This window comes from Eschrichtius robustus, chromosome X (assembly GCF_028021215.1).
Source record: "Eschrichtius robustus isolate mEscRob2 chromosome X, mEscRob2.pri, whole genome shotgun sequence".
Taxonomy (NCBI): Eukaryota; Metazoa; Chordata; class Mammalia; order Artiodactyla; family Eschrichtiidae; genus Eschrichtius; species Eschrichtius robustus.
This window is the reverse complement of record NC_090845.1, coordinates 99,298,890-99,311,179: the sequence shown is the minus strand read 5'-3', so window position 1 is coordinate 99,311,179 and position 12,290 is coordinate 99,298,890. Positions and strand designations below refer to the sequence as shown.

The window sequence follows — 12,290 nt, the reverse complement described above, 5'->3', positions numbered from 1 at the left end:
ATGCACAGATTTCTGAATATGATACAAAAGAAACCCTGGACCCCCAAAACATATCATTGCAAAAGTTACATATTTGGATGTGGAGACTATGAGAGGAAACCATAATTTGTGAAGCCACCTAATGGAGAATAATGCAGTGGTTTGGGGAGGTCAGAAGAACCTGGATTTGAATTCTGGCTCAGCACATATAAATCATATAAATGGGTGACCTTGGGCAAGTTATTCAATCTCTGAACCTCTGTTTCCTCAGCAGTAACAATAAAGTTTTTATAAGGATCATAATGTTAATGTATGTAAAGTGTCTAGTATGCTTATATAGTTAAGTCCTCAATAATTGTTAGTTAATATATCATTAAAAATAATTCATATAAATGTTCATTCAAGAATCCTTAAGCTCCCCCACTGAGCTTAGCTTAGCTCCATTCTGGGCCCTGTGGGAGCCACAAAAGAAGTATCAGAAATGGTGTAAGTTGCTCATGTTCACTCAGCTGGCAAGTGTCAGAGCTGAGCTTTTAACCTAGGGCAATCTAACCCCAGCACCATATTCTTAGCCACTGCACTTACTGCCTCTATGTAATTAGAAAGCTGGTAAACCACGTGGTCTGAAGATGAAGGAGAAAGTTCGGTGTAGGAAGTAGCCCTTGAAATAAATCTTGGAAAATTATAGGCTCTGCATAGATTGAGAAGAGGGAGATGGTATTCCAGGTGGAAAGGCAAAGCATAAGACATAGAAGTGGGAACAAACAAACTGACCTGGCTGGTTCGTGTTGGGGAAGAGACCAAAATACGTGAGATCATGAGTCTACCTGTTGGGATGCAAATCAGGCAGCCTCCTTATTAATTAAGCGAATCACCTCATGTTTTTTGCTCTTTTCTTGCTCCTCCTAGAGAATTAACTAGCCTATTCTTTGATCTCTTTTAGGCTCTTTGAAACCCTTCAGTCACTCTTCTGGTCTGTATTCGGCCTTTTAAATCTCTATGTTACCAACGTAAAAGCCAGACACGAGTTCACAGAGTTTGTGGGAGCGACCATGTTTGGGACGTACAACGTCATCTCCCTGGTAGTGCTGCTGAACATGCTGATCGCCATGATGAACAACTCCTACCAGCTTATTGCCGTGAGTAGCTTTGCTCTCGAAGGGCGGTTACCTTGGTTTCAGGAGTGGTCACAGTGGCCTGGAGCCCATTGGAAACTCAATGATATAGTCTGTCTGCCTTGGTTATTTTACATTAGCTTTTCCAGCTATTAGATTGAATTATTTCTTTCCAAGGTAACTCAGTTTGGACTCTTAGTCCATTGGATCTCAGTAGTCTAGAAGATGTTCTAGTTAATAAGACTTTTGGGTTACCTGTTAAAATTATGTTTAAATCTCTGAATCCATTTTCTTGCCTTAGTAAGAAGAGCTCAGGAGGTATGAGCAGTTTGGCTACAACATATCCCCTCACTAATCTCCAGGGTTGATTGAGCTGATCCAGTTCTCTAGGCGGGAGGGCTTTATCTCCATCTTCACTGCAGACATCTCCCTCCCAAAACTGAGGAGTCCATTGCCAAGGACAACCTTCTCAGAGAGTGGCTACTTTTTTTTTTTTTATCAACAATGTACGAGTAACTGCAGTCCACTGTGGCATGCTCTTAAGTAGAGTCTATCGCTGAATCTTTGACCATCATGTTATCATCTAGAACAGTAGCGCTTATTATTCTAAACTAGAAATGGCGAAGGTATAGGATATGGGACCAGTCCAAGCCCTGTCCTGGTTTTTGATGTCAAAATAAACATCTAAACTTAGCTTATTTTCTTACGATCTAACTATCATTTCTAGAAACGGAGTATTAGCAAAGGAGTTCTGGCTATCTGAGGTCCTGCTTACTTGAGTACCAGTGAATTTGTATCTTTAGCTGTGTATGTGTATATATATACCATATTTTCTTTACCCATACTTTCTGTATCCATCCATCAATGGATACTTAGGTTGTTTGCATGTCTTGTCTATTGTGAATAATACTGCAGTGAACATGGGGGTGCAGATATCTGTTCAAGACAGTGATTTCATTTCCTTCAGATAAATACCCAGAAGTACAATTTCTGGGCCATATGGTAGCTCTACTTTTAATTTTTTAAGGAACCTCCATGCTGTTCTCCATAGTGGCTGCACCAGTTTTCATTCCCACCAACAGTGCACCAGGGTTCCCTTTTCTCCACACCCTCACCACAACTTATCTTTTATCTTTTTTATAATAGGCATTCTAACAGGTATGAGGTGGTATCTCATTGTGATTTTGATTTACATGTACCTGTTGGTCATTTGTATGTCTGACTCGATGGTCTTTAATATCCTTGCCAGCTCTGATATCCTGTGAGTCTGAGTGTCTACAGATGAATAGGATAGGCTCTCAAGGTCCCTTCTAGGTTGAAATTCTATCTATCTGTTGTTTTTGAAATGGAATATAGTTCAATTTCTCTCTCTCCTTCAGACCCAACTAGGCCAACAACTCTGAAACACTCTATGCTCACTCCTAGCCTGTCTTTATAAGGGGGAAAGGCATAGAATTTCAGGGGCTTATTTTTCCACCACTATGCCTATCAGCCAAACCCCCTACTCCTACCGAAGATGGCAATATTCATGCTGAGGCATTTGTCATTTCCTCCCTGGTTGTTTTGCAGCTGATTGTTCCTAATGGCAGAGGAAAAGAGAGATAGGGCTGTAGCGTCTCCTACTGAGCTCAGTGACATTTTGCTAGGAAGGGTAGAAATCTTCAACTCCAGCTCTCTCACTTGCTGGTAGTAAGTTGTGTTTTCATGCTACCTACTGTTGCACCTGAAGAAAACACCTCAGCTTGAGAGAGAGCTGGGGGGTGGGGTTTGCAGAGAGATGGCCTTAATAGGGTCTATATCATCTCACACATCTAGAGTCATGGCCAACCATCATGAATACTACCTGCTGCTTTGGGATCCTCTGTTAATGTGTCTTTACCATTTGGAATCAGATCCAGTGGGATCCTGATATTGGGCAACCTGATTCCAAAAATATCTGGCTCTGCTTACATGGTAAAGACCAGCAAGTAGATTTGATTCCACTTGCAACATCTCCACTTCAGTATTAATGCAGTTTTTAGAAAGGCCCAGATATGGGGGAAAGGTTACAGGAAGGGAAGCCACTGAAGACAAAAATCTCTCCTGCTTCAAAAGGTACCACAGGCTGACTCAGTCTAAGCAGAGACTCAGTTATTGACAGGCTTCACTGTGAATCTGTTCACCTGTGCTCTGTGGTCCCGGCCAACATCAGCAGGTGAAGCTGGCCATATTGTATATTATTATTAGTGTTGTTTGCAATTAGCAGTGATTTACTCTCCTCCCTTTGTCCTTACATCTCCCTCGAGCTGCTTATTTCCCTCTGTGACGCTTCTTTCAACACATCCACCTTGTCTCTGCCGTTCCTGATGTGTATGCTCCCCGTTCCATCAAGTGAAGCTGCCCTTGATACCATTTTAATCAAATTCACCCATATATAAATATTAGGTGGGAGAAACAGACCAGTCCCAGAAAAGTCATTTAACTCAGGCCCTCTTCCTACCCCAACTCACCCACAAAGGGCATCTCTGTTGCCTGAGATCGGTCCTCAGAAAACATGAGGCTCATGATGATCTGTGACCAAGCTTCACTCAGCAAGTTAATAAGAACCCTCGGTTTCTTTGGCTGCCGTGAAGTGTTCACGCTAATGCTGAAAGCAAGTAGACAGTGCTTGCCTCACTAAGCCACATCTGCTGGATGGCTTGGGGAGAGGCCATATATGTAGGACTGGTTGTCTCCCTTGGGGTGGCAGCATTTGGAGGCTCAGATGATGGATGGACTCTCCCACTGCGTAAGACAGCCATGCAAATGAAGACATTCTTCAGAAAAATACCTGGCGCCGCAAAAACAGCGGGCAAGGCTGGAAGGGGCCACTGCACACCATGGAAGTGCCAAGGAGGGCAGGTGGTCTCCCCACCTTCCCCTAGTCATCCGGGACCAACCTCAGACTCTCAAAGCTCAGAGAAGAAGGCAGCACTTCACACGCTACACCATGATTTGTAACTAATCAAGCAGATAAACAACTGCTATGCACTATCACAGTACCCGGTTGTTAAAATATTAAAATATTTTCATACCAGTTGGTAAATAGCTGTCACTCCGGCTGTTGCCTCTGGGACACCTCCAGGTCACCCCACAATCCAGCAAGTAAAGGGTAACACCTGGAGCAGCAGGTATTATCCACGCCCCTGCTCCAGCGCTATTGTTGGCGTACATTCTGATTGGTCAGTTTCTCAGTCTGACTATTATTGTGGCGGGTACAGTGCTAAAATGCTCCCCCAAGACTTCCCGCCCTGATCATTAGGATTGTGAATATGATGAGATAGCACACTTGTGATTACGTTGCATTACATGGCAAAAGGGGTTTTGCAGATATAATTAAGGCTACTACTCAGGGAAATTATCCAGGTGGGCCTAATCTAATCACATGAGTTTTAAAAGCGGAGTTTTCTCCAGCTGGTAGCAGAAGAGAATGTCAGAGATTTGAAGCACATGGAGGATTTGATGTGTCATTCAAGATGGAGGGAGTCATGTGGTAAAAAAATACGGGCAGCCTCTAGGAGTTGAGAATGGCCCCCAGCTGACAGCCTGCATGGAAGTGGGGACCTCAGTCCTACTACCACAAGGAAATGAATTCTGCCAACAACATAAATGAACTTGAAACAGATTCTTCTCTAGACTCTGAGTCTCTGGATAACAGCTGAGCTATGCTGACACCTTGATTTCAGTCTTGGGAAGGCCACTGTGACTGAAGTGGAGTACACAAAGGGGAGAGAAGTAAGAGATGAGGTCAGAGAGGTAATGGGGGTGAGGGACAGATCATGTAGGGCCTGATAGACCTTTGTGAAGACTTCGGCTTCTTCTCTGAGTGAAATGGGGAGCTGTGGGTTTTAAACAGAGGAGGTACATGATCTAACTGGCATTTTAATAAGATTGCTATGACTCATTGAAAAAAGATGGAATGGTACTGGGACAGAGACAAATTATGAGACCATTGCATTGACCCAGACAAGAGCTGTTGGTGGCTTAGACAAGGGTGGTCATGATGGACACAATGAGAAATGGTCAGGTTCTAGATATATTTCAGAAATAGATCCAGTTTGCTGATGGAGATGTGGGGTGTGAACAAAAGAGAGGAGTCAAGGATGACACCATGATTTTGGGCCTTGAGTAACTGGAAGGGTGGATTCATCCCTTACTGAGTTGGGGAAGAGTGGGAAAGGAACAGGCTTGGGAGGGGGCAGAGATCCAGAGTTGGGTTTTAGACATGTAGAGTGAGAAATGCCTATTAGACATCTGAGTGGAGATGTTGGGTAGGCAGTGGTTTACAGGTCCAGCGGAGAGGCTGGAGACAAAGATTTGGGAGTCGCAGTATGTCCACAGTATTTAAAACCATGGGACTCGGAGAGATCACAACGGGAGTGACTGTGCACAGAAAAGAGATCCAAAAATGAGGCCCAGGGTACTCCAACGTTTAGAGGTTGGAAAGACAGAATTGATCACGCAAAGAAACTGAGAAAGAACAACCAGAGAGGTAGGAGAAAAACCAGAGTAGTGGACTATATTACAATATGTACGACTTCCCGGTATACTGGTAAAGCCATAAGCTGGAGAGTGGTAGAGCCTAGATTTGAACTGAGGTAGTCTAACCCCAAGGCCCATGCGCAGAACCACTATCCTATCACATTGACACTTACCTTGAGGCCAAGAAGCACGGGAAATGCACTTTCACTACAAGGTCCCTAACGTCTTCTTTCCTGCCCCAGTTATACCACCATTCTGAACTGTCCGATCACTTTGTCATACCAGTTCCAGTGCCTGTAGATTTCATTTAGATAGGAATCACTGACACTTCATCCAACACAACTGTATACTCCTAGTACCCAAGACCTGTTTCTTAATAAAACATAAACCCTGCCAGCTAAGTCATCTAAGGGATAGTATATCCTCCTCCCAAGTGAAGGAGCTGCTCAATTCAAGTTGTAGAAATTTTATGACATTGGAGCCAAGCCGTTTCAAATTTTAATAACTGTCTCTTCCCTTTGGGATGCCCTCCAGCAATCTAGATACCGATTTTTCTCATTGCCGCTTTGACTTTTCCCTGTTGCCAAACCATTGTCTGGAATCTGATCAGAAATTGCTACATTTCACTAACAAGAAAACAAACATTCAGAATGGCAGAGGACATTTTCATAGTCCCCTCCACTCACCCCAGGTGATGGGGAACCTATGAAAACCTGCTGATAATCCCATTTCAGTCAAAAATCTACATTTTCTGGTAGGTTCGGAAAAATCCACAAAGGCTAGGTGCTATAAATGATATAAAGGTAAAGACACAGTAGATGCCTTTAGGGAGCTTTAAATCTAGAGGGAAAAGTCTGCCTTGAGTAAAATAACAATAGTGCTATTACCGTGCTATAGTGCTATTATAATAGTAGTGATTACAGACAGCATGGGCTCAGGAGTAGTCAGACTGCCTGGATTTGAAACCTGGACTGCCGCTTAGTGTAGTTTGGGGCAGCTTAACCTCTTCCTGCCTCATTTGACTCCTCTGTAAAATGGGGATGGATGATTAGGCTTTTCATCTGCTGCTTACTCTCAGATCCATTCCCTGTTCATTTCCTGCTCTGTTCTGTATCAGGGAACTACATTCCCCACAGTCCCTTGCCATTTGTTTCTGTGTGGGTTTGACCAAGCAGAAGGTAGGAAGAAGAGAGAAGCTAGGATATTTCTTCCCCATCCCCAACCTCACTTTCTGTGGCAACTCCAGCAGCAGCTGGGTTTCCTACGTGGCTCACCTCCAGCTACCACCAGGCGTCCCACCCCTCCTTGGCCCCAGCTTCTGCAGGGCAGCCCCATCTTGGCTCGAGCTCCCACCAGATAGCCCCAGTCTACAAGCTCTGGAAACACCACTCACCACATCTTCCAGTCGTCCCTCCAACTCCAGGGATAAGAGGGGCTTCCTGTTGCTGCTAATCTCTGAGTTGCCTCACTGCCCTCTGTTTGGTTTCTCAGCTCTTCCATCACCTGTGACTACCCTCTGTATTAAATCTCCATGTTTGAAAGGCTTAAAGTGATTTCTGTTTTTCTGGCTACCCCGCAACCAGTACCTATCTGATTGTGTTGTTGTGAGGTTGATTTAGAAATTACACTTTGAGCTGGACCTTGAGGTCAAATCTGGAAAGACAGAAGAGTGAGGATGGCTTTCAGATCTCATTTCTGGCAGGGAAATAGCTTGCACACCAGCAAGGATTGGCCTGGTGTTTATGGGGGGCAGTAAGAGTGTAGGAGCTGGCCTCACTCCTTTCTACCTCCCATTCTTTGATTCCGCATGAAAATATCTTCAGATGGGAAGGAAGTCCTTCCTGTGCCAAGAGGAAACATGTCCCAGCAAGGAGGAGAAGCATGAAGCGGAGTCACATGTCTAGGAGCTGGATGATGAAGTTTAGAGCCTGCCCTTAGAAAAATAATTTTTAAAGATAGGATCTGCTTTTGTGGCTTCCCACATCCCCATGCTAAGCCCTCATGCTGCTGTCTACCTGGCTTAGCACAGCACCCCGGGTTGACTGCCTTACCTTACCCAGACCTTACCTGGACAAGCCCCTTGCCTCCACCTCTAGGCCCAAGCTGAGGTCTTTCTCAGTTTCCTAAGGCTTAGAGAAATCAGTAATAAGAATACAGTGAATATCTGGCATAGATACAAGCCTTTATTAAATCCCAGGCACTTTCTATCTCATATCATTATAACTACTATAAAAAAAAAAAATGGTTCTGAAGAACCTAGAGGCAGGACAGTAATAAAGATGCAGACATAGAGAATGGACTTGAGGGCATGGGGAGGGGGAAGGGTAAGCTGGGCGGAAGTGAGAGAGTGACATGGACATATATACACTACCAAATGTAAAACAGCTAGTGGGAAGCAGCCGCATAGCACAGGGAGATCAGCTCGGTGCTTTGTGACCACCTAGAGGGGTGGGATAGGGAGGGTGGGAGGGAGGGAGACGCAAGAGGGAAGGGATATGGGAACATATGTATGTGTATAGCTGATTCATTTTGTTATCAAGCAGAAACTAACACACCATTATAAAGCAATTATACTCCAATAAAGATGTTAAAAAAATAATAATAACTACCATTTATTGAGCACTTATAATGTGCCAGACACTATACAAAGCACTTTTCATGTATATTTCCTCATTAAATCCTTACAACTACCTGAGGTAGGTAATATTAACAATTCAATTCTATAGGTGAGGAAACTGAGGCACAGAGGTCAAAGTGACTGGCCCAAGGGCACACTCTTCGTAAAGACCCCAGCAGGTCTGTCTGATCCAAAGTAATAATGAAACCATACCTCCTCCTTTCCTGCCTGCATCCCAACCCCCCAGGCCCTGGTGCAAGCCTTCCACACAACCTCAGACTCCCCCCTTCTGCTTGGTTCACTGACTCACGGACTCTCCCCTGGCTTCTAACCAGAGGGATCCTCTAAGGAGCCTTCTCCTTGTTTCTGGAGACTAAGTGACTTATTCTGTTTTCCTCAGCTGAGATTTCCTGCCCCCCAGCCCCCAACACAGACACACACACACACACACACAATAGCTCTCCTTTTCTTTCCTTTTTTTTTTTTTTTTTTTGCCCACCAGACTTCAAACTTCTGGTTTCTTCTTAGTTCTGTCCCTAATACTCCCAGCCTCCCCAAATGAACAATCAGACAACCCACCTGAAATCCTCACACCCACAGAGGGTAAAAAGTTCAGAGCTACGAAGCTTATTGGCATGACAGGAACTCCTCGTTCAACTTACACATCCTGCCTTGGGCCCTCTCAGCCCTGTTCCTTCCCAGACAGCTCTTGGACGCTTGAAAGCCTCACTTGAAATTATATCCACACCAGCAAATGGGCTGACTATCCACCCTCCAGCTTCAGGGGAGGAGAGAGGAGCATTCTCTCCGCAAACGCTGCAGGGGGCACCAAAGGCTGACTTTTCAGACTTCCAGCCCTGCCTGGGCCTGGCCCTCCCCCTGGTGGTCTAACACAGAAATGGACTCCTGTTGATTCTGCATCAACACCCACTCGTGGTTTTGTCAGCAAGCTGTCTGAGAGCCCGCATCTGCTGGGGATGAGAGCACTCTGCCTCAAAACGCTGAGGGTTATACTTTGGCAGGTCTCTGCTGAGCCTTTGATGCCTGCTGCTGCCTGGTAATGATCTTGGTGACCGACAAAGATGCAAGTGGAAATAGAAAGAGGACAAGTGAAGGGAAGTGGGTTTTCTTTCCCTGTGCTAAAGGACAACCAAACAGGGCAGATGCCTGGGCTGCTTCTCTGCATCCCAGACTCACCTGTCCTGGATGTTCATCAGGAACATCAGTAGTTGTCATGGAGACTCTATCTTGGGTAACTCAAACAGAAACAGGACCAACTATGTAAGTGACGGGTAGGGCCTAATGCCCAAAGAATACCTCTGCTCTTCTGCCAGCTGACTCCTTTACTCTTTCATCCATTCACTTAACAGTAACTATGTCTTGGGTGGATAAATGAATGAATTTAACAAATGATTATTGAGAGACTACCATGTACTCTACTACGTTCTTGGCACTGGGGATACAGTAGGTAACGGGAGCAAGAAAGATGTGGTCCCTGTTCTCATGGGGTTGACAGTCATGGAACTACAGTTTCAAGTTTCACTATTTGCATTTCATTTCTTTACTTTAAGACTGCACTTTACTTTTTCAGGTCATGGATTGCTTTGATAATCTGATGAAGCAAACATGCATACAATTTAGCATAAATCTCAGAGGATTCATAGACATCCTCCCACTGTCCTGCTGAAATCCCTCACCTTAGGACCCTGTCCCCAGTTATAATGCAAATATGTTTTAAGTTGTTAGTAGGTGACTCGTGACTCAGTGTGAGTTCAATCCCTTGCTGAGATCAGGTTTTCATGGGGAGCCAAGAGAGTGAGGAAAATGTACCTGAAGAAGACTGGAGATAGGACACCAATAAGAGAAAGAGATTGGAGGCGCTGGAGGAAAATGTCACCATCATCACAATTTTGCAAAGGATCAGGTCTGTGCAACAGTCCCCAAGCCAAAGGTGCCTTCAACCACTACATAAAATAACAACTATGGATGGACAACCTGGAAACAAGCTGAGAAGACCTGGCCTTCCTATGGATTGGCCTCTGAATGTTCACTTCATAGGCTACAAATAATACTGGTGGAAAAGTCAAATGTCCATGGCCCAAAGGCCATGGTTGAGGAATGTGTCCTTCTTGGCTTCTGCCTTGATTCTTGTTCTGGGTATCAAGAATCAATTGACTGGAGAGCTATCTGATACAAATGTTCTTTAATTGCTGAGCAGCTTGAGGTTTAGAAACTAAACGTGAGATCTGAGTGATTAATATTAATTAGGTCTCTCTCTTGCTGTGGTCACCAGAGCCCTGTGTTGTAGCCCGGTTCAGCGTGAGAGACAGCCTGGGCCAGGAGGTGGCCTTTAGCTACAACACAGAAGCCAAAATACCCCAGAGGAGCCTCGGAGGTTACGACCTACTGCAATACTCTGCTTTTTACTTGAGATCTGACAGCAAAATTACATTATGTCAGCTGTCAAGGTAAATCTGCCTTTGTTTAAAAGAGGAAAATAGAAGCGATCTAAGAGTAGAAATGGGGTGGGGGGAGGTAATTATATTTCTCTTTCTTATTCTCCTTTCTTCCATCATAGGATTATCTTGCTTTTTCCTCTGTTCTCTTTCCCAATTTCCCCTGTTTGAACTTTTAGAAGTACCTGGGCCTATAAAACTGAACTAATCACAAAGTCTTGATGAGAAATATATTTATCTCAAAGCTGCTCTTAATAAGTGTGGCATATTGGGAATCACCCAGAGGGAAAGAAAAGTATGATAGGCCTTCTCATTCATTAGAAAATCAGCACCAATTATTAAAGAAGTCTTGAATGACTGGAATTAGAATCCTCTCACTGACTCCGTCAGAGTTCCCATTGGCCTAGCCCTCAAGACTTCTGGAAGCACAGAGAAGTTTCCATCACCCGATGAATCTTCTAGGAGGTCATGCCACAGTGTTTTTCTCTTGATACTAATGCAGAGATACTTTATACTGGAGTCCCTCCAGTCTTAACCAGGATAAATGGTCTGACACATAGTAGGCTCTCACTTAATATCTATTGAATAAATGAACAAAGTAATGATTTTTTTCTAATTCTTTTCTTTTTTTTTTTGGCCACGCCGCATGGCTTGTGGGATCTTAGTTCCCCAACCAGGGATCAAACCCGGGCCCCCGGCAGTGGAAGTGCAGAGTCCTAACCACTGGACCGCCAGGGAATTCCCAAAATTAATGAATCTTTAATGCATATGACTTCCCAGAACATTTTAAAGTGTGAAAACAGAGCAACTGACAAGCTGACCAAACCTAAGCTTATTGTCCTCTAGTTTAGGGGTTGACGTTTTTTCCTCTAAAGGGGCAGATAGTGAATATTTTGGGCTTTGTGAACTGTAAGACCTCTGTCACCACTATCCAATGCTGTTCTTATAATGCAGAAGAAGCCATAGAAAATACATTAAAAAGTGGGCATGGCTCTGTGCCAATAAAACTTTATTTATGGGCCCTGAAATTGGAAAATCATATAATTTTTGTCTCAAAGAATATTTTTTTTAAAGATTTAATTTTAGTTTTGGCTGCGCTGGGCCTTCGTTGCTGCGCACGCGGGCTTTCTCTAGTTGCGGTGAGCGGGGGCTACTCTTTGTTGCGATGCGTGGGCTTCTCATTGCGGTGGCTTCTCTTGTTGCGGAGCACGGGCTCTAGGGCGTGGGCTTCAGTAGTTGCGGCACAAGGGCTCAGTAGTTGTGGCTCGCGGGCTCTAGAGCGCAGGCTCAGTAGTTGTGGCGCACGGGCTTCGTTGCTCCACGGCATGTGGGATCTTCCTGGACCAGGGCTCGAACCCATGTCCCCTGCATTGGCAGGCGGATTCTTACCCACTGCGCCACCAGGGAAGTCCCTGTCTCAAAGAATATTATTCTAACTTTTGATTTTTATTCAACCATTTAAAAATGTAACAACCATTCCTAGCACGCAGGCTATCCAAAACCAAGTGGCAGGCCGACCATGGTTTGCCAACTTCGACTCCAGTTATTTCAAAATATGTCTCTTTTCTACCTTTGTAGACTGAAGCTCTGTGAAGACAGGGGTTCTGCTTTAGGTTTTCTTTA

The 12,290-nt window shown here is 44.5% G+C and overlaps 1 protein-coding gene across 1 annotated transcript in view; it reads left to right on the top strand.

Annotated features, from left to right (window-relative positions):
* Positions 1-12,290, top strand: part of TRPC5 (transient receptor potential cation channel subfamily C member 5) — a 143,109-nt gene that overhangs the window by 104,109 nt on the left and 26,710 nt on the right. Inside the window, exon 6 of the mRNA XM_068533301.1 lies at positions 923-1,118. Within this exon, the coding sequence (XP_068389402.1) occupies positions 923-1,118 (196 nt within the window). The remainder of the gene's footprint in view (positions 1-922; positions 1,119-12,290) is intronic.